At 36.5% G+C, this 23329-nt stretch overlaps 1 protein-coding gene across 3 annotated transcripts in view; it reads left to right on the forward strand.

Moving 5' to 3' along the window:
- ZBBX (zinc finger B-box domain containing) overlaps positions 1 to 23329 on the forward strand; it is a 121240-nt gene that overhangs the window by 73724 nt on the left and 24187 nt on the right. For all 3 annotated transcript variants that reach the window (XR_009612172.3, XR_009612173.2, XM_060639141.3), the window contains 8 exons: positions 29 to 149; positions 7438 to 7547; positions 8173 to 8270; positions 9438 to 9517; positions 11643 to 11782; positions 17207 to 17514; positions 20859 to 21012; positions 21802 to 21918. Coding sequence is in view for 1 of the 3 variants with exons in the window: in XM_060639141.3 (XP_060495124.2) it covers positions 29 to 149; positions 7438 to 7547; positions 8173 to 8270; positions 9438 to 9517; positions 11643 to 11782; positions 17207 to 17514; positions 20859 to 21012; positions 21802 to 21918 (1128 nt within the window). In the remaining 2 variants the exon portion in view is untranslated. The remainder of the gene's footprint in view (positions 1 to 28; positions 150 to 7437; positions 7548 to 8172; positions 8271 to 9437; positions 9518 to 11642; positions 11783 to 17206; positions 17515 to 20858; positions 21013 to 21801; positions 21919 to 23329) is intronic.

Here is a 23329-nt window from a genome sequence, read left to right on the forward strand (position 1 = left end):
ATTTTGCACATTATACTTATTTTTATAGACTCATTGGGAGAATGTGAAGTACAAACTAATCTGAAAATTTGGAGAGAACCACTCAATATTGAATTTAAAGAAGACAGTCTTTCGTATATGGAAAAATTATGGCTTAAAAAACACAGAAGGTATTTTCTGAAATTTTGCATTATTAATAAGAAATATAAAAGCTGTTTATGTTCCTGGCTTGTGTGACATGCTTTTTTGTAGCAGTTTTTATATGTGTGCTTCACATTTGCATAAATAATTTTAAAGCAATATTAAATCCCTATGAAGCTTCTACTGTTCTAATAAGGATTTAAATTTTATTTATGTATGTGATGCATCATTCATTTAGAGTTTGCTATAAAAAATGCAAATGTGTATGTGAGAAAAAGACACAAATATGGTATAGAATTTAGGAATAATAGCAAAAATAATGCAATAAATGAAAGATTACTTTGAAAAGGTATTGCTCTCATTTTTTACATTAGCATAGACTTGTGAGGCTCTATTTTTCAGAATCTACTTTTAATTATACCTTTAATATTATAGTGTTATTAACAGTATTTAATTATTTTACTCAAAGAGTATATCATTACCTGTGACATTTCATAAATTGTTTAAAAGTCAAGCTATTAAATATTGGACTAAAATTATTACTAATTACATGTTAGAGTCATTCATAGTTGTTTTATGGTCGTATAAGATCTGTATTGGGAGGTACCTTTAAAGGCTCACTTTGCCCTATAGTAGTACTGTTCACACTTCATTGTGCCGATGAATCACCTGCCGACTGTGGCAAGATACAGATTCTTCTTCCGTAGGTCTGGGTGGGGCCTGGCACTCTGCATTTCTGAATTTCTAACAGCTCTCAGCTGATATTTGTGTAGGTAATTCTGCATTTTGAGGAGCAAGGTGTTGGAGGACCAGTCTAGAATGTACCTGAGGAGGGGTCATTAAGCCCTTGCTTCACCTTCATTCATACAAAACTATCTCCTGGAATGGCCCATTCCATTTTTGGAACATTCTGCCTGTTGTAGTATCTCCTAGTGAGCTGTAATTTGTTTCTGACTGGTTTCTAAACGTGGTCTCAATTCTACCAATTAAGCCAATACAGAGCAACTTGAATTCCTCCTCTCCGTGGCATTCCTTCAGATTTTTGAAATCAGCCCTCATGTCTTCCTTGAAGTTTCTGTTTGACAGGTTAATATATGCCCCCATGCCCCTTTAACTGTTTTTCATGTGGCAAATTTTTTAAAACTTTATTTCGAAATAGGGCATACAGAAGAGTCGTAAAACAGTATGAAGATTTCCCACATATCATTCATTCAGCTTCCTATAATGGCAACATCTTACATATCCATAGTGCATGTATCAAATCCAATAAATTAACGTTGGTACAATATTATTAACTAAACTACGGACTTCATTTGGATTTCACCAGTTTTTCTACTGTTGTCCTTATTCTACTTCAGGATCCAATCCAGGATCTCACATTGCCTTCTTTGTCATAGCTCCTTATCCATTATAGTTCCTCAGTCTTTTCTTGTCTTTCAAGACCCTGACATTTTTAAAGAGTACTTGCCAGATTTTTTATAGAATATACTCAACTTGGGTCTATCTGATGCCTTTTCATAATTAGATTGAGGTTATGCATTTGGAGGAAGAATAACACAGAGAGGATGTGCCCTTCTCAGTGTGGTATCACAGGATCATGCTGTCAGTGCATCTTATTACCAGGATGTTAACCTTGAGCCCATGGTTAACGTGGTGCTCACTGAATTGCTCCGCTGCACACTCATTCTTTTCCTTTTGTAATTAAGGTCTTGGGCTGTTATACAGAATACCATAGACCAGGTAGCTTATAAACACAAACACTCATTTTTCAGTGTTTAGGGCTGGAAATTCCAAGATAAAGGTGCCAGCAGATGCAGTATCTGGAGAGAGACAGCTCCCTGGTTCATAGATGGCCATCTTCTCACTGTGTCCTCGCATGGCAGAAGGGACAAGGGGTCTCTTTCAGATCTCTTTTACAAGGGCGCTAATCCCATTCATAAGGGCTCTGTCCGTATGACCTGATCACCTCCCAAAGGCCCACCTCCTGATACCATCACTTTGGAGTTAGGGTTACAACACTTGAAACATTCAGAACAGAGCTTTCTGCCCTGGCCCCAACAAGGTTCATGAACTTCTCATATGCAAAATATGTTCATTCCATTCTAAGAGCCCCAGATTTTCACTTATTGTAGCATCATCTCAAGTCTAAAGTTCATAGTCTCATCTAAATATCATCTAAGTCAGATATGAGTGAGTTTCAATGTATTATTCATTCTGAGGCAAATTGTTCTCTAACTGTGAAATTATGAAATCAAACACGTTATTTGCTTCTAAAGTACAATGGTGGGACAGGCATGGGATAGATATTTCCATTCCAAATGAGAGAAATAGGAAAGAAGAAAGGAGTAGCAGATTCTAAGCAAGTCTAAAACCCAATAAAGCAAATTCTATTTAACCTTAAGTCTTGAGAATTAGCCTCTCCATTGATGCTCTGCACTCCAGGGCCCACTGAGATAGAGGTCCCACCTTCCAGACACACTAGAGCAGGGGTCCTACCTTTCACACACACTGAGGCAGTGCCCCCACAGCTTTACTAGGCAAGGCTGGGACCCCAAGGCTCTGGGTGGCTTTGCCCCCATGGCTTTGGGTGGCCCCATTCCTATGATGGTTCTGTGTGGGGTCACATGCTTGTGACTTTCTTGGGTGGGAATCATGTGGCTTGGCTAGCTTGGTGTTACAGGGGCATCCTTGCCCCTAGAGGTTCACTGGGCATTACTCTAATGGGGTCTCCCTGCTGTGTGGCCTGCAGCTTTCTCTGCCTGGGATGGGAGGTATAGCCCCGATGATTTTTGAATTGCCTTTGGAGGTCATTTTTCCATTGTCTCTGACAGTGGAAAATGTGGCTTCTATTTAGATGGCTAATCTTCCTATCAGATGACCATTTGGCCATACACTTCCTATTCTCTCCTGAATAGGCCCTCTCATTCTTTTCAATGTGTAAATTCTGATAATATTCCAAATATTTAAGTTTTGTTTCTCTTTTGACTAATAATTCTGTCTTTAAGTCATTTCACCCTTGCGTTTTACTATGAGCAGTCAAGAGAATCCAAGCCTTTCCTTCAATACTTTGCTTAGAAATTGCCTTAGCCACATAACTAATTTCATCCCTCTTAAGTTCTATCTTACATAAAACACTAGGACACAAACACAATTCAGCCAAGTTCTTTGCAACTTTATTAATTAAAATTGCCTTTCCTCCACTGTCCAATAACATGTTCCTTATTTCCATTTGAAACCTCAGCTGAATGGTGTTTACCATCCTATTTCTACTGATACTCTGTTCAGGATTACTTAGATATTCTGTAAGAAGATTGAGGCTTTTCCTCAGTTCTCCTCTTTTTTGAGTCCTCACTGGAATTGCCTTTAAAGTTTCTTTCACAGCTATATAAGGTTTTTTTAGTATGAACTTTAAACCCTTTTCAGCTTCTACCCATCATTAGTCAGTCAGTTCCAAAGCTGCTTCCACATTTTTAGCAGCACCCCACTTCTGGTACCAGCTTCTTTCTTAGTCCATTTGGGATGTTGCAATGGAATAACATAAACTGGATGCCTTGTAAACAACAAATGTATTTCTTAGAATTCTGGAGGTCGGAAGTCCAAGGTCAAGACACTGGCTGACTCAGAGCCTAGTGATAACCTGCTTCCTGGAGGCATCTATTTGGCTGTGTCCTCACATGGCTCTTTCGGAACTCTTCTATAAGGGCATCAGTCCCACATGGGGGCTGTGCCTTCATGACCTAATTACCTCCCACAGACCCCACCCTTAATGCCATCACATTATGTATTGGGATTTTCACACATGAATTTTGAGAGGGGGCACAAACATTCATATCAGAGTGATTAATAAATGTTTTAGGGGAGATGCCTTGAGATGATACAAAATCTTCTTTTTACCTAAACTCTCCTCTACTAATTTTAGTATTTACCTGTGGAATTTTCCAGCAGCAGAATAACTAGTGATTTTCTATTTCCTTCATTTCTTCTATATTTATTAATTAGAATTCTTCAAGGAAGAATATCCCTACTTCCCCTTTCATTTGTTTATTCAGTTGTTTATTTGTGTGGACTCATGGATATGCATTTTTTAATTAATATTGAACACTATTGTTATTTATTTTGTGACTCAAATAGTTCCTGCCTTGACCCCTGAGAGCTGTTTCAGGTTGACTCCCCTCTTCTTTCAATGCATCCTCATCCTTTTTTGTTTGTTGATTTGTTTGCTTTTAATATACCTTCATTTTCTGGCACCCAACATGCATTTCTGTGCCCTAGCCCAGAAATAACTTTTCCAAGTAATCTTGATTCCTTTTTTTTTGAAAATGGTATTAAGAAACCAAGATCTAGATTATAGAGGTGCTCATGGCTACACAGGTACCACAGAGCCTAGGTCATCTCAGAGAACATGTAGGAAATATATGTATGTGTACTTACCACTATACTCATATAGCCAAATTTATTTCTGTATCTATATACCTGGGTATCCATTGAGGTAAACATGAAGTACACTCCTACTTGACTCCAAACCAGCATCACATCCTTTCTTTGCTTATTTGTGGTTACTTTCACCTACAATGAGAATCCTGACTCTCATTATCTATGATATATTTACTCATTTATCAGTCCGTGTGTGTGTGTGTGTGTGTGTGTATGTGTGTGTGTGTGTACAGTTGTTCCAGAATTTCAAACTAATATTACTGTGAGAAACAAATTTACCAACTAGAGTGCATTATTTGTATGTAGTGTTTTTTATCTTTAGACTACAGTATCTAGTCAAAAACTTTTTCTCCAAAGTTTCTGAGGCCATGGTGCTCATTTCTTTCCTACCTCCATTAGAGTAGCTCTGCCATTCCCTGGGTTATGTCCACATCCTGAGTACTTTTAAAAAATTGAATAGCATAAACTTGTGTACAGTTCTATGGATTTTTACAAATGCCTGGAGTCAAATATTCATCATAGCACCAAACAGCACAGTTCCATCAGCTCCAAATTCCCTCTTGCTTCCCCTTTATAGTCAACACTTCTTCTCCAACACAAGGCAACCATTGATCCATTTCCGTCCTTATACGTTTGCCTTTTTCTGAATATCATGTAAGTGAGATCATGCAATAATGTAGCCTTGTGTGTCCTTTATTTAGCAAAATACATGTAAGAGCCATCCGTGCTCTTCGGTGAATCAAAATCCATTCCTTTTTATTGTGGGCCAGAATTTCATCATCCTGATGTACAGTTTATCCATTAATCTGTTGAAGAACATCCTGCTGATTTCTAGCTTTTGACAATTACGACTAAATCTGTTAGAAACATTTGCAAATGGGTTTTTGTTTGAATATCAGTTTTTAATTCCTTGGGTAAATACCTGGGGCCGGACTGGCTAGATTGCTATGTGTATATTTATCTTTATAAATATACCGCCAGACGCTGTCTGCAAAGTGACTGCACAGCTTCCACACCTTCCTGCAATGTATGAGTTCTAGTTGCCCTCCATCTTTGCCAGTGCCTGGTATCTTTGGGGCTTTTTGTTTGTTTGTTTGTTTGGTGCTGGTCATTTTTCGAGGTGTATGGTTGTATCCCGTTGTGGCCTATGGTTCATTCATATACTGTTCTAGTCTACTTATTCCTATGGAACTGCTGTCCAAGCTGTCTATAGCTCTTATAAAGTGTCATGCCCATACCAGTCTTTTAGGTCTGAAGCTCATTAGTGTGTACCTGTCAGTTAGTCTGCGTTCAATAAATACTTGTTTACATTTTCAGGAAAATCTGGTGAGGGAGTCTTACTCTAAGAGACGTTTCATCCTTTTATTTACATGGCATGATCTTTCGAGCAAGCACTGGTGCCAGGGTCCCAATATCCAGAATACAGACCTATTTCATTGAGTAACTAGTTGTTTGTTCATGGGCAGATCATTTAAACTCTCTTGGTCTATGTTTTCTCATCTGCAAAATACTGAATTTAGAATAAACAGTCAATAGTTCCAGTACTCTGTTGTCTAGATTCTATAAGCCTTTGGTTCAGGGCTTTGCTCATGAAATTAAATAAATTTTTACTTCACGAAGAAGGAGTATCTGAATAATAGTAAACTTACGTGCATCTATGATTGAACTTTTTGTATACTATATCCGTGTCAAACTGGAAACAGGTTCCTGGTGGCCATGTGCCAGTTTGTTTTGACCTTTACTCTTTATATTTTCCATTACTTAATTAAATTATAGATGTAAGATGGTACGCTCATGAAATTTGTCAAGACACAAAGCTGAGTAATATATAAATATTTTGGAGTGTGCTGATATATACATTATATATATTGGGAAAATTCACATAGCCATAGATTGTCAGATTATCAAATTTTACTGCCTTTGCAAATTGTGAGAGAGGCCATACAGAGTAATGGTTAAGAGCATTGACTTGGGGAGGCAGACTCCTTGGGTTCAAATCCTCTTCTGTATTTACTACCTAAATGATTATACAAGTTGGTTTACTTCTTCATGCCTCAGTTTTGTCATACGTAAAATTAAGATAATACGCGTGCCTAATTAATATAGCTGTTAATCTTTCATACCCCAGGTTAGTTAGAACAGAGCCTAGTACATTTTAAGCTTTGTGTCGATGCTACCTGTTAATATCATTAAGAAGGTCCTGACTTTTACACGGGGACTCCATGAACTGGCGTGGTCTGGAAGGGCTGTAGCTATTTATATTCTTGACTAAAAGGTGCCACCTTACCAGGAATTGGGGAATAGCCTATGAAACCAATGCATAATCCTGACCTCTGAGAATTCCTGTGTTTTGTTGCCTTCTATATGAGATGGGCCATATCAAACTTCCTTAACTGGGTGATAGATGCCATAGCCGGAGCACACTACACTGATATTGGGAAAGCATATTTTATCACCCTGCTGGCTTGGTTAAAGTTCAGGAAAATGTCTTTAGTTTGCCTTGGGACCTATCAACATAATACCTAAGCGGTGATGCACAACACACATTCATAAATTAACTTTTTGAATAGTGTGGTATGTCAGGGCCTCCATGTGGCTTGTAGGAACACTTAACTTTTGTCTTAACTTTGATTTTCATCCTAAATGAAAAGCAGTAGGACATGCAATTGAAAACTCTTGTATGATGTTAATTTGATTTACGAAATTATTTTAATAGATGAAGACTCTGTTACACAATCATACTTTTCTGCCATGAATCAGAAGTATAGCTTTGGTTTCATCATTAGTTTTGCATGCTCATTCATTTGTGAAATAAATCAAGATCTTGCCTGGGAAAGTTTCAGGTAATGTATTTTAGTCTTTTAATTGCTTCTCGTTCTGTAGAACTCCACAGGAGCAACTTCGAAACATGCTGCCAGATGCATTCATACCTCAATGTAACACTGCTGGTGAGGCACAGTGTTCCCAGAATGAACGTGATGAAGACAGTGATGGTTAGTTCAGTCTTGATTAGATATTTTCTAATTTATTATTTCAAATTTCAAACACTAAGCATTTGTTAGCATCTGCTTTTTTGTTTTGTTTTGTTTTGTTTCGTTTTACTATATTAGCCTCAACTGGACTCTGCACCCTTTGTCTGTAGCTCAAAATCAAGCACACTCTCCTTCCCATTTGATAGATTTACTTTGCCTTAAATTAAATAGTTGGGTTTTTTTTTAAGTTTGTTTATTTATTTTGAGAGAAAGTGTGAGCAGGGGAGGGGCAGAGAAAGAGGGAGAGAGAGAATCCCTAGCCAGAGAATTCCTCCGTGCCTGGTGGAGCACGGAGCTCAATGCAGGGCTCAGTCTCCGACTGTGAGATCATGACCTGAGCTGAAATCAGGAGTCAGATGCTTAATGGACTCAGCCACCCAGGCATCCCTAAGTGGTTGTACTTAAACGTTGAATGTTAAGAAAATGTGTGTTTTACTTGAGCTCGGGAAACTGACAGCATATATGTATTAGTGTGGGTGCACAAGAGAACATTATTCTCTTATTGTTGACTATGTTATTTGAAGATAGGGAATTATCAGGTGAAGTATATCCTTTAATGACATTATTTCCTAATCTTATTTCCTAGTTGAGGAGACCAAACAATACCCAGCACTTTTTCTGCCAGTAGAAGAATTTAACATAGAGAGACCCGAGCCATCTCTAAATATAGTTGAACTGGATGATGTAAGTGCATAATGACTACCCTATTACTGAGCAAACAAGAAATTTAAAACATATAACTACATATTATTTTCAACAATTTTTTTTAATTAAGCATTGTTGGGGAAAAATCTACAAGAGTTTGAATTTAAACATGCTGATAGGAATAAAATGGTATTGTTTTTAATGTAGGCAGTAAATTTGTGAGCTGAATTGATATTGTGCTATTTTTGGAAACATGTAGTGTGGGAGATGAGAAGACATTTTATTTTCTTAACTTATAGAAATGTAGTTTAGTGCTTGTTTTATTTAGCCCTTTATGTTATCAGTCTTTTAAACAAAAATTAGTCTCTTTATATGGTGTCTATTTAATATAATTTGTATATATGTAGTTTCTTGAATGTCATCTAGTATTGTTTTTTATTTAAAGAAAAAATAGTACTAAGATTTAAGGGATTTAGTGTAATAACTTGAATACAAACCTCTAGAAGACACAAAATAGAATCACCTGAAAGTTGAGCCAGTCAGAGCTGGAGCATTAGGATGAAGGTTTAAGTTGGGACAAACTCAGCACATTTCTGATTTTCCAGTCATCTAGTAGCTGAATGTACTACTTGTCCTCGATATTCCTCTTCCTGTGATTGTCACAGAAAAAGGCTAGAAGGGAGGAAGTACCTCTCTAAATACTACTTTCTTCTTCAGGTTAATAGCTTCTGCTCTGTGTGTGTGTGTGTGTGTGTGTGTGTGTGCACGCACGCTCCTAGCCACATTTTTATTTCCCCTCTGGATAAATTGTTAAGATACTGAACAAATAAGCACACATGCTTACATATGTGTGTGTGTTCTTGGCATTAATTAGTTGATGCACAGAGTAACCTTGTAATATGCTGGCCAGAGAACTAAAAACACCTCAGTCACTAGCCTACTTTGCACTCAGTAGTTACATAGTAAAACACCTGTTAACTGTTGTTTCTAGGTGTGATAGTAGTAATGACATGACTGACACAGCCAATGCCCCCAACAAATATTTATTGCATTAGTTCTCCTGGAATTGTTCTATGGTACATAGTCAGAAAGAACGTGACATTGCTTGTAGGGAGAAAATTCTCTAAATATTATGTACAAGTTAGATGGTTAATATATAATACATTTATTGAACATACTAATATTATACTACATACATTTAATAAGACTTATGAAGAGGAATTTGAAGAACCAGGAAACACAGTGCCATACAAAGTTGAGTTAGCAGATGTAGACAGTCAACAAAGGTAAGATCTTTCTAAATCGCTTTTGATGTTTATTAAAAACCTACCCAAGAAATCAACTATCTCTTTACACTTGATCTTAGCCAAAAGGCCAAGAAGCGATTCAACTATCTCTTTAAATGAGAAATTCATGGTGTAAAAAAACATGACTTCGATATTAGAATATATTTTACTAAAGCCATGTTTAAATTTGTGCACAATATTTCTAACATTTGCCAATATTCAATAATTAGAAAAGTGACTATAATGATATGTGTATACTCTGACCTAATATCTGGATTATTTAATAGATACTTCTAAATTTAGCGTTATTATTTGAAATGGCTTACCAAGGATGATATATTTCGTATGAGCTTTCTTTGTATTTCCATTTTCTATGAACCCTAAATAAAAACAGATATATTAATGGTTAGTTTGAGAGATAAAAAGATGTCCCAGTCTATAGATTACTTTCTAGGTAGAGTTTACTATGTGATGAATTAAATAAATGAAGCATGAAGCATAACAGTTCACTTTGTAACTATTTTTATAATTTTGTCATTTCCAAGTAAAAAATAACATCTAGCTCTATTAGTAATGTTAAAAAGTACTCCAAGTCTCCTTTGCTGCTGAAATCTTAGCTAGAGTTTCATGTATTTTGACTACAAAGTTTTAATTTGGGCAAACAGCAGAGTGAAGTTCCTACTAAGTAGCCCCAACCCCATTTTTTGTTTGTATGTTCAGATCAACTTAGAGTCTGTCAGCATTTTGGAGTAGCAGTGGGCCTAAGTGATGCTCTTGGACCTGAAAAGCCCCATGTTTGAACACATAGACTCACATATCTAGAAGCAAATGTGCTTTTGGCAGGAGACAACCTTTTGGTCAGTAGATAAGAGATTTGTATGGATTACTGTATCCCTAAGGAAATGAATGACATTTATGCTAATTTGATTCCTTTATATATCCTATTACAAGTTCTGCTTTGACCTCCATGTTATAGAAGCCAGAGAAAGTTACTGATGATGGTTTGGCAATAGTTTTGCACTTTGGGTTTGGAGGTGTCCATGGAGTTTCTTCTTTCCTAAGAAGAATCATAAAGGATCATAAGTGGCACAGGAGCATAATCCAGGAGCTTTTATGGTGGTGCTGTGTAAAGCTTACATAAATATCGGGTATTACTAAATATATTATTCAATTTATAGAAAATGTTTAAATTGTACATATGTTAGGGGCGCCTGGGTGGCTCAGTCGGTTAAGCGTCCGACTTCGGCTCAGGTCACGATCTCATGGTCTGTGAGTTTGAGCCCCGTGTCGGGCTCTGTGCTGACTGCTCAGAGCCTGGAGCCTGTTTCAGATTCTGTGTCTCCCTCTCTCTCTGACCCTCCCCCGCTCATGCTCTGTCTCTCTCTGTCTCAAAAATGAATAAATGTTAAAAAAAATTTTAAATTGTACATATGTTAGTATATAGTAATCATCATTAAAAACTGAAAATTTGACTCTGATAGTTCAAATGAAAAGTTTATGTAAGTACTAAAACCTTGATTTCATCAGATTTCAATGAGCCTGAAAAGGTAACTCTCCATTGTTAGAAGAAAGAATATAAGGAACCAAACATATTTCAGAATGTTTGTTTTAAAGAGAGAGAGAGAGAGAGAGAGAGAGAGAGAGAGAGAGTGTGTGTGTGTGTGTGTGTGTGTGTGTGTACGCAAGCAGGGGGAGAGGGGCAGAGGGGGGAAGAGAGAGAGAATCTTAAGCAGGCTCCACACTCAGCGCAGAGCCTGACATGAGGAGCTCGATCCTCTGACCCTGCGATCATGACCTGAGCTGAAATCAAGCATTAGATGCTCAACTGACTGAACCACCAGGTGCCCTAGAATATTTTTTTAAGGAAGCTCTTAATTGACATTGTTGACATTGTTCAGTTAAATCTGATTTGGTCCAGTTACCTGTGTCTTTAAACCCAAATACTATTTAGTTACTTGTGGTTTAGAATGTGTCCACAATAAGGTTAAAAAAAATATTAAATTAATGTAAACAAACCTATTCCTTAAAGGTTGTATTGTATTTGTTTTAATAAGCTGGGACTTTTTACTTTCTTTTTTTATCCTTTCTTTCAACTCTTTTCTTTTGCTGTCCCTAAACATGAAAGTTGCACGTTTCATAATTATCAGAATACTTTTCTATATGAAAATGACATTCATCAACGTCATGTTTTCACCAAGGGAAAAGCAGACCTCTTACATCTTCATCTGAACAACAGCTCTTCCTCCTGTAAAAATAACTCAAAAGGTAACTTTTTTTTTTCTTATGGATCAACATGATTAACAATGAATGTTGGTAATTTAATAAAACCAGGTAGGTATTTCACTATGTAAAAGCTTTACCTATTCTGCTGTTCATTTAAACCCCACAAAATTTGGTGCTTAGAAAACCTTGGTTGAAAATATATAGTTTTCTAGCAAATACCCTTTTCAGTCAGTGGACAACAGTGTATCCAGAAGAAAAAAACTGCCAGTGTATCCAGAAGAAAAAAGTTATTATGGACTGAGAAAGCAGCATTTAAAAGATTACATGGATATGCCTTTAGTGACAAAAATCTAATTGGCATCCTGTTGCCCTCCCTTGTGTTAAATCTTCTCCCCAAATATTCAGTTTTGATGTAAAGTTTTACATAAGTGATAAAACCAAACCAAAACAAACCATCCTGTTTATATATCTACATTATTACTAGTAGTTGCCTTAGAATTTATAGATCAGGATGCTGTGTGCAAATGTCTGGTTTCAATTTCCAGATGGTGAGAGCACCATTTAAAGATAGTCACAGTAAATTATCCTGGCTTGGAAGTCAGATTTCATTTCCATTTCTGCCTTAAATCATTGTGTGACCTTGAACATGTCACTGCTTTCTTAGATCGCATTTTCCTAAGCTAAAACATAGGGGTTAGATTACTTCTAATCTGCTTTTCAAATATTATTTCTAATCTATTTAGTATTTTCAGAAAAACTAATAAATATATCTTGTGTGAAGGACTTGAGAGATACTTGAGAGCATTATTTAAAATAACTAGTTATAAAACTGATGATTCCCTTCTGATTGGGTAGTAGATGGTAGAGAACTGTGATTTGTGGTCATCCTGCTGGACTTGACATCTTCAGCCAATAAGCCTATAAATTATTATGACCAACTATGAGCTATATCCACATGGGAATTTAGGACTTTACAGGGCTCCAGACCTAGTCCAGAAGATATTTTTTGATCTACGTGGAACATTGTGTCCCAGTTACCTTTGGGGAAATGCTGAATATAAATACCCATTAAGTGTTACTTTGGGGGAGCCTGCGTGGCTCAGTCAGTTAAATATCCAACTTCAGTTCAGGTCATGATCTCGTGGTCCGTGGGTTCGAGCCCCACCTTGGGTTCTGTGCTGACAGCTCAGAGCGTGGAGCCTGCTTAGGATTCTGTCTCTCTCTCTCTCTGCGCCTCCCCGCCCCTGCTCTGTCTCTCTGCCTCTCTCTCAAAAATAAACATTTAAAAAAAAGTGTGACTTTAAAGATGCTTGATTTATTTATAGACTTTATTTTTTAGAGAAATTTTAGGTTCACAGCAAAATTTAGCAGGAAATACAGATTGTTCTGATACACACACACAGACACACACAGACACACACGCTCTGCCTTCTCAAACTCATAGCTTCTCCCACAATCAATGTCCCAACCAGAGTAGTACATTTGTTACAATCAATAAACATGCATTGACACACCATTATCACCAAAAGTCCATAGTTCACAAGGGTTCCCTCTTGGTGTTGCACATTCTGTGGATTTGGACAAATTTATAATAACCTGTATTCATCATTATAGTATCATAAAGAAATAGTTTTAGTACCTTTAAAATACTCTGTGCCCTGCCTTTTTATATTACCTCCCTCCCACCTAATTCCGGCAACCACTGATATTTTTACTGTCTTTATGATTAAGCCTTTTCCAGAATGTCACATAGCTGGAATGATACAACATGTGATCTTTTCAGATTGTTTTTTTTCACTTAGTAATATACACTTAAAGGTGATTCCATGTCTTTTCGTGACTTGATTGATCCTTTTTAAAAAATGTTTACTTTTCAGAGAGAGACAGAGACAGAGAGAGAGAGCCTGAGTGGGGGGAGGGGCAGAGAGAGAGGGAGACATCCAAAGCAGGCTCCAAGCTCTGACCTGTCAGCACAGAGCCAGATGCAGGGCTCCAACCCACGAACGGTGAGATCATGACCTGGGTGGAAGTCAGAGGCTTGACTGATTGAGCCACCCAGGAGCCTTGATCCTTTTGTGTGTGTGTGTGTGTGTGTGTGTGTGTGTGTGTGTGTGTGTGTGTGTCTGTGTGTGCTAAGTAATATTTTATTGTCTGGAAATACCACAATTTATTTATACATTAACTTACTGAAGAACAACTTGGTTAATTCTAAGTTTTGGCAATTATGAATAAAGCTGCTATAAATATAAACATCCATGTGTGAGTTTTTGTTTGAACATAATTCTCAACTCATCTGGGTAAATACCAAGGACCGCAATTGTTAGATCGTATGGCAAGAACATGTTTAGTTTTGTAAGAAATCACCAAGCTGTCTTCCAAAGTGGCTATACCATTTTGCATTCCCACCAGCAATGAATGAGACTTCCTGTTCTCTACATCCTTGCCAGCATTTGGTATTGTCAGTGTTTTGGATTTTTGTCATTCCAGCAATAGTGGAGTGGATTTCATTGTTGTTTCAACAACTTACAATTCCCTAAAGGCATATGATGTTGAGCATCTTTTCATATGCTTGTTTGCCATCTATTTGTCTTCTTTGATGAAGTGTCTATTAAGTTCGTTGGCCCATTTTCTTATTGTTCAGATTTTAGATTTTTTAATGTTTTGGATAACTACTTTATCAAATAAGTGTTTTGCAAATCCTGAGTCTGTGGCTTGTCTTCTCATTCTCTTGACAGTGTCTTTTACAGAACAGATTTTTAATTTTAATGAAATTCAGCTTATCAATTGTTTCTTTCATGGATCCTGCCCTTGGTGTGTGTCTTAAAAAGTCATCACCATACCCAAGATCATCTAGATTTTTATGTTTTAAGAGTTTTAAAGTTTTGCATTTCACATTTAGGTCTACCATTCTTTTGAGCTAATTTTTGCGAAGGGAGAAAGATCTGTTCCAGATTAATGTGCAGGCATGCAAATGTCCAGTTCTAGCACCATTTGTTGAAAACACTGTTCTCCATTGTTTTGCCTTTGCTATTTGGCAAAGATCAGTTGACTATATCTATGTGGGGCTATCTATGGGTTCTCAGTTCTGTACCATTGATATGTTTTTCTATACTTTTACCAGTACCGCATTGTCTTGGGTACTATAATTGCACGGTAATTCTTGAAGTTGTGTAGTGTTGGTCTTTGACATTGTCCTTCTCCTTCAATTCTTCTCCTTCTTCTCCTTCAAAAGCCAATGTGTTGGCTTTTCTGGGTCTTTTGCCTCTTCATATAAACTTTAGGATCAGTTTATCAATATCCACAAAATAATTTGCTGGGATTTTAATTGGGATTGCATTGAACCTATAGATCAAGTTGGGAAGAACTGACATTTTTGCAATATTGAGTCTTCTAGCTGTGAACATGGACTACTATCTCTCCATTTATTTAGTTCTTTGATTACTTTTATCAGAGATTTCTAGTTTCCCCTCATATAGATCTTACATATTTTGTTAAGTTCATTCTTTTAAGTATTTCATTTTTGTGTGCTAATGGTATTGTGTTGTTAATTTCAAATTCCACTTATTCATGTTGGTATATAGGAAAGTGATTGACTGTTGTATCTTGACCTTGTATCCTGCAACCTTGAAATAATCACTTATTAGTGCCAGAAGTTTTTTTGTGGATTTGTTCAGATTCTGTACATAAACAATCATGTCATCTGTGAATGAGATTAGATTTTTTTCTTGCTTCCCAATCCGTATACTTATTTCCTTGTTTTATTGCATTAGCTAGAACTTCTAGAAGGATTTTGGAAAGGAGTTGTAAGAGGGGATATCCTTGACTTGTTCCTGATCTTAGGGTTAAAGCATCTAGTTTATCATCATTAAGTATGATGTTAACTATAGGGCTTTTTTATAGGTAATCTTTATCAAGTTGAGGAAGTTCCCTTTTATTTCTGGTTTGGATCTATTGATATGATCTTGTGATTTTTATTCTTTAGCCTGTTGATGTGACAGATTAGATTAATTTTCAAATGTTGAACCAAGATGTCTAGTTTTTATGACTTAATGGGACTTCCATTGAATACACTAAATTAAATCACACCTCTATTTTTTGCATCAGATTTTAAAGATTAATAAAAAGGCTGCTTTGTTACCTCTTCAGCAGTAGTGGAATTATGCAATCTTGCAAAAATATTACAGAGGTTAGTTGTAGACATTTACATATAGAAAATGGCATCTCTTTGTACCATAAAATCAACTAATTTCTATTCAAGTTTTCAAGGAAAATACAGCATTATTGTGCAAGTTTCATTAAATTGAAGAGCCTTTATAAAATTTTTCTTATAAAAGTATTTCTGTGTTGTATAAGTAACTGCCTTTCTTGTAGTAATTGTGTGATTTAAGAAGTGATAGTTGTTGGAAATGGAAGTTCTAAATACTATGTGTGATTGCCCAGCTATACAAACATTTGATTGCAACGAGTAAGTCCTTTGAGCAGCAAGGCAGAATTTACATCACTGGAGAGTATTTTAGTCATAGCCTTTACTATTTTATACCATCTATTTATAGAGATAAGATATTTATATTGGAAAGAGTATAGGGACAATCAGATGAAGCTATATTCAATCTGGCTAATGATATACATATTTTTATTTAAAATGAATGCAGTATGATATAAAAATTATTAAATAATTGTTATTTTTCATAAAATTTAGACCAGTGTTTCACAGTCCTGGCTACACATTATGATCACCTGAAGAATTTGGCAGGGTGGGGGTGGGATGGGGGGAGACAGAAACAGTGCTTGAATGCCACTTCCAGTGTCTGATTTAATTGGTTGGGGTCAGGTCCATACGTTGACAATTTTAAAGAGTACCTTCAGATGATTCCATTGTGCACCCAGGTTGAAAACCAATGCTCTAAACCAAGTCGTTTACTTAAAGCAGACATAATGAGGTGGTGACTAATATAATCTTGCTCATTTTGTAGCTTTCCAGAGGCAGGTGTCCCAGCTTAAAGGTTTTTTTGTCCCCTAACTGGTACTGCTCTTGCATCTGGCACATTTCCCTTTGCCCTCACCTTATCACTAACCATTCTAAGGAAGAGAAGCAAAATGTGGAAATAAGGTTCTCTCTGTATTATTTTTCATAAATTGCTATTGTAAAACTTGGCCGAGAGAGGATGTAGGAAAGTGGGAATTGAGCCACAGGCTGAAATAAAAATGTGCATCAATTTCAAAATTTCATTACAAAATAAAATCATGCCTCCTTCCATTAGTCTAGCTCATCAAGGTTTGAATGTGTCAGTAAATTATGATTATCATTCATGAACATAAGCAGAGTAAAAGTATTTTAACACTGATATGTCAGTAAAGAGATGTTGACAAAATAGTGCTTATTGATAAGAGTTTACACCATAGAAGTTTTCATTTATTGACAGTTTAATCAATGTATTTAACTTCGTAAATAATTGTTTTCAACAGCAGTAACTTCAGATACAAAATTTGACACCATTGTGGATCCTGATGTTTATTCTCCTGCCACTGAAAAGTTAGGGGAAAGCAGCTTTTTTGAAAGAAATTTCAAGGAGAAAACTATAGATATGGAAAGTAATCAAAAGTCTGATGATTCCTGCATATCACTTGAGAGCAAGGATTCTTTGCCAAGCAGAGGTTTAGAAAAACCTTCCATTAAGGAGCAATTATCTCAGGACATCAAAGAATCCTTGGAATTTAGCAATCTGCATGAGAGGCCAAACCCTGAAGATTCTAAAACTACAGAGTCACCACTGGTAAGTCTCTATTATGTTTATTATATAAAAAATGCTGTAAGAAATGTCGTAAGACGCAATACATTCTTAAACATTACTACCTATTGAAGTTACAATGTGCTGCCTTATATTATCGTGAGATAGTTGAAGAACGACTCATATGGGAAAGAATGCTAATTACTTACAGGACAAATTCTAATATGGTAAATGCCATGATAACAAACGGGTTTTCTATGACAAATAACACTCTAAGGCCCACCTCATGCACCATAGTAAGAGAGCTGTTACTTTTCTAAATGAAATTTATTATTATGAATAATTTAGTACAAGAAATCCTTTCTAGCTTTTTACTGTATAGTCCCGGGTTTAAATGAATTAAATGCAGATATGTAGATAGAACCAGTTTTTGTGGCTTAATGTAAGTATAAGGTTTTAAAGGTAATTCCTTCAAAAACATGGCTAATAAAGATATATGGGTTTAGTTTGTATTTCATCTTAGAGGAAAAGTAAAGTAGCTCATTGTTGCATTATTGCCAAGTTTGGAAACTGTATTTGAATTTCTGTTCTATATATTAAAAATCTTAGGTAATCATGATTACCTAATACATTTTTTGGAAATTAGGCAAGTCAGACATTTGAACAACCCTTCAAAGTCATTTGAAATGAATCTCCGCGGTGCCTAAACTGAAGTGGGGGGACCAACGACATAGAAGAAGGAATGTTGAGCTGCTGCCACTTCTGCTGGGGGGATTGGATTTTTGTGCCCACTTTGTGATGGGCCTTCTTCCCTGCTGAAGTGCAAAACTGAGCTGAGATCTTTGCAAAAACTTGTAATCCCTAGAAGTCTCCTCAGTCACTGAAGGACTACCCTGGGAGATGTACTCACAGATGCAACAAGATGAAGGGCAACTGATTTCTGCAGAGGATCTGGGCCAGGTCCAGAAATATCTTCCCTGAAAAACGGAAATCTTGGGCTTTCTTTGAGTGTAGGTTTACAGTTTAAGTATACATTTCTTACTTAGAAGCCCCAAGTCAACAAATTAACATTAATTTTAATCCGTGTCTATCGAAGCCCTCATATGTCTGCCAAAAGAAATCCAATCCCTTCTAGAAGACATCCCCACAACTTAGCCAATAATAGATTCTCAAAAGTAAAGCCTCATCAGAGATGAGCGTTTCTTCCACCTCCCACAATGAGGAAAAGCAATCATAGAGTGAATTTCTGGAACAGAACTCTAATTTTCTGATGTCCACCTGCATGTGCAGTGTCCTATGCTGTGGGAGAGGAATCCTGAGCATATGGACCCCAGTTCTTGTATACTGGGTGCAAGCCTGCCTGATCTTTGCCCCAGGGGGAGACCCTTGTCTTCCGTAACCTAATAAAAGGCATTTGGGCCAAACTCACAGATATGTAATCTGTGGTAATTTGTATAATGGAAAGCAATCTAGCAGTTAAAATGAATGAAATAGAACTGTTTTTATTTACATGGATACATCTCAAAAATATGAGATTAAAATTTAAATATAAAAGGACACCTAGAGTTAAGTCAATATTTTTTGAAACATTGAAGACAAATGTAATTTTTTATGGATACGTTCAGGCATAATAATAGTCAAAAACATGCATTGGAATAGAGTATGTCCACTTCAATGCAATAATACAATTCACTCTAAAGACTGATTTTTTTGGTATGGATAGCTAAAGCAAAATTTTAAATTACTGATATTAAACTGTGTGATCAAGTCATGTTCTATTACATGTCTACATATTTAAAGTATTTCATAATTAAAATTGAAATGTTAAAAAGCTACTACTCATATTTTTATCCCTTCTACTACATTGGTAAAAAAAAAACAAACTGGTAAATGATCATGTCATAGAGAATGGTGCCTTATACACAGTGGTAGAATCAACTTTATTTTCATCCCTGATGACTAGACACGAACTGTTTTAATTTTTCTTCCTGCTCTAGTAGAAACCATTCCTTAAGCTACTTAAAGAGACTACTTTAAAATTTTTTTTGCTGGAGTCGAAAACTTAAGAGTGAGCAATAGGGGCAGTTTTTAGCAGTAGAATTTCTTGACTTCCACTTGGGTGCAAGATAGTTGAATCTGCACGTCAGTTTTCAGATATTGAGTCCTTCATAAAGGTGGAATCTATGGAATGAAGTACCAAGTTGTAGGGCAGCAGCAGTGGGGTGGGATAGGCTGCCAGGAAGAACAAGGTCTAGTTGGGAGCTCTTGGTTCTGGCTTGGAAACCAGTAGTTAACTCTCTGAGTTTGGGAAACAAGCAAGCAACCCCCCTTTCTTTGTTCTTATCTGGTCACTGGTGCTTTAAAAAAACTGTTCCAGAGTGGCAGTTGTCTAATCCAATTAAGAGCTGCACTAAAGCTGAAGGGTGTTGTAAACTGGTAATCAGTGTCTGGGAAGGCCAGGGGAGATGTCATGAGCAGAGCCAACTTGGACTTGTCTTTGAAGGAGATGCTTCATCAGTCACTATCTTTGTTTTGTAATATTTTGTCATTTATACGACTTATAAATTTGGATAACGTTATAATACATTTTGTGTTGTTTACTCCCTTCAAACAGGCTGTGCTTGGGCATTAATTAGATCCTTTAGGGAGCTGTTAAATACTGAGAGCACTCTGATTATATTTTAAGCCCATCTAGAGTCTCACTTCTGAATCTCTAATCTGTTTCTTAACTAGACTCATGTATGTTTTAGTCCCATTAATATTCTTTCCTAGAATGAAAGCATGTCGTAAAATGAATTCATAGGGTGGGGGAATGATCCCAGGCTTCAAATCAGCCAGAACCTAATTCTGCTAATTTCTAGCTGTATAAACTTCTCAAGTTACTTCGCTCGCTCTTACCGCAGTTTCCTACATGCATATTTGCTTCACAATAAGTATTTTGTTAACTTAGATTTTGTCTATGACCAGATTTGTTTCCTCAGTATTCTGCTTTCATCTTTGAAATTAGTTTCTGTACAGGCAAAGATACTAATGCAAAAGCACAGCATATAGGGGGCATTCTGTTTTCCAGAGTAACTTATACATGAAGACACTAAGGGAATAAAATATAAGAAAGGAGAAAAAAAAACCCTTTATTTTGTTTTGTGAACTTCTGTCTTCCTTGGATCAGTGGAACTTTCAGATAATTACTATGTCGTGGTTTAGATGTTTTTCACAACTTTTACTATATATAAATGTTGTGTTATTTTCTATGTCTTCACTACTAGACCCTAAATTTGATGGGGCTGGAATCTGTGCCAAGAATGAAGTAGGTGCTCAATGAATGAATGTGCTGCTTTGTGTTGATGAGATAAAGCAAACTTAATTTTGTTGAATATTTTGTTTCCTAGTTGTTACGAGAAATAGCCCTCAGAAGTAAGCCTATAACTGAACAATATCAAGGACTTGAAAGATTCTTTGTTTTTGATAAAAATGAGAGACTCAACTTACTTCCTTCTCATAGCTTAGAATGCAGCTATTCCAGTACTAGGAGTACAACTGCAGGTAAATTCAGACACGAAATCAGATGGCCTGTGGACCAACCTAACGGTTTTATGACACTTTTTTTAAAACAGTTCATCCTCATTTTGGGAAATACTGGGTAATTCTGTTCAATGAATAAAGTCATTTTCTTCTCCAGTTGAAATTATTAACCCTGTGTGAGTTGCTGCATATTTGTGTTTGAGGCCATTATCAGAATGTGAGAGGACATAACTATAATGAGGTTGAAAAAGATTATTTTTAGAATTTAGAATGTAGCCCTTACTAAATAGTGAAAGAGAAATTCTTTGAATCACTTCATTAACTGTTAAGTATTGTATGATGATTCCTAAATACCATCTTAAAAGCAAATCTCCAAATCTCAGGATCTGTGAGATTTCGGAGACATATCTGTAGTTTCCTTCTGAAAGTTACAATATTCTTAGGTTTCCTAAGAATTCAAATGTATTTATTCATGTAGAAACTATTATACTTTAAGTTATCTTGTTACATACTTGAAAAAATACTTGTTTCTATTCAAACGTGTGTATGTGTGTGTGTGTGTGTGTGCGCGTGTGTGTGTGTCTAATATGTTTGCAATTTAGAGTTTGCTTCTTTTTGTTAAGCTATGCAAATCTAATGTTGTTTATTGTATCATTATGAGATTCTGTCTCTTATAATATATGCCTCACTGTTATGAATGGTCCTTGCTTAGCTAAATATTATCCAGGAAGACAATAAATAAAATAAAGCATTAACATGAATTTTCCTCCTTTTCAATATTGAAATTAGTTTACCATTTTCCCATATCAGGAGACCGAGAGTGGATGCCAGGCCACAGCATAAGTGCCTCGGCTGATCACGCAGTTGTCTTGGGTGTTGTGCAGACTGCCCTGAACCTGTCCACGAGCAGAACACAGCGAAAGAGGGGTAAGGACAGCCTGAAGGCCACAGCGCCATATTGATGGCTCACTGTTTTTGTTCTTGTTTTTTTTTTAGTTTGTCTCAGCACTTTACTAGGTACCTGAAAATTCGTCTTTGCAGTTTCATAATGTAAACTTATTCATTTTAAGTGGCTGTCTTACATTTTGTCTCCAAAACCAAAAAACCAAGAGTGGTCCTGATTCTTCTCAAAGACATGAGTTAACTTTAGTTATTTTTGTAACAATGTATTAGTGAATAATATTTTTTTAAGTGTAGCTCAGGGTATGTTGTGTATTTTGAGCAATCCTTGTAAAATACATACTTGGTTTTGTTACACTCTCAGGAAACTGTATTTATACTAGATTTTGCATATCATTCACTTGGTTCATATTATTATTGTTATTTTTAAACATGTATTTATTTTTGAGACCGAGAGACAGAGCATAAGCAGGAATGGTACAGAGAGCGAGGGAGACATAATTCCAAGCAGGCTTTTCACAGGTTGTGCAGAGCCTGGTGTGGGGCTTGAACTCGTGAGTCATGAGATCATGACCTGAGCCCAAACCAAGAGTCAGATGCTTAACTGTCTGAGCCACCCAGGCACCCCACTTAGTTCATACTATGATCGGACACAGCCATTTGTGAAAGGAATGGTTTAAGTTAAGATTGCCTCTTGTAGCTGTGGTTAAGATACCTGTGTTCTAAACCTAGTGCTGAATGTGTTAACCCTGGAATCTTGATTTCAGTTCAACTCCATTCTCTAACCAAAACAACTGCAAGATTGTCTATAGGATAACGCTTTTGACGTGTTGAGTCTCATGGTAATATTTTCCTAGGGCGTGTATGCAGAGAATTTTGACATCATTAAAATCAGTAGTTTTATTAGCTCATTATTGGCATCCAGTAATACCTGCTGCAATAAGTTTGCTTTAGGCTCAATGTCATGTGCAGTTGCTGTCGATGACTGATGAATTAAGACACTTTCTGTAGACATGTGTTGAGTATGTTGGCATGGAGCCGGGCCCCGAGGGAAAAGAGTTGCATGAGTCATGTTTCCTCATTTTTGGGGGCTCACAGGTTTGGGAGGAACAAAATGGGTTATTTACCTTCGTTTGAGGCCATCTTCGAGCCAGAAATTTAATTACACGTGATTTGTCCAAAAATGCAAAATCGATATGCCTCTCTTGCCCTAAATCCTATGACTAAAACTCCTTGGCTAGCTTAGATCCTTTTCATATGCACTTATGTTGAGAATCTGTCAGATTTAAAAGTTGTTTTTGGGTTTGTTTTTTTTTGGAAAAACCATCCATTTATGATAAATGTTTTTTCTGACTCTGTAATTAGGTACCTATTCTCACATCAAAGCCTTGAGCAGCTTCAAAAATTCTAGTTGCTTCCTTCTGAGGCAGTCAAAGGA

The sequence above is a fragment of the Panthera onca genome, chromosome C2 (assembly GCF_046562875.1).
Source record: "Panthera onca isolate mPanOnc1 chromosome C2, mPanOnc1 haplotype 2, whole genome shotgun sequence".
In the NCBI taxonomy this organism is placed as follows: Eukaryota; Metazoa; Chordata; class Mammalia; order Carnivora; family Felidae; genus Panthera; species Panthera onca.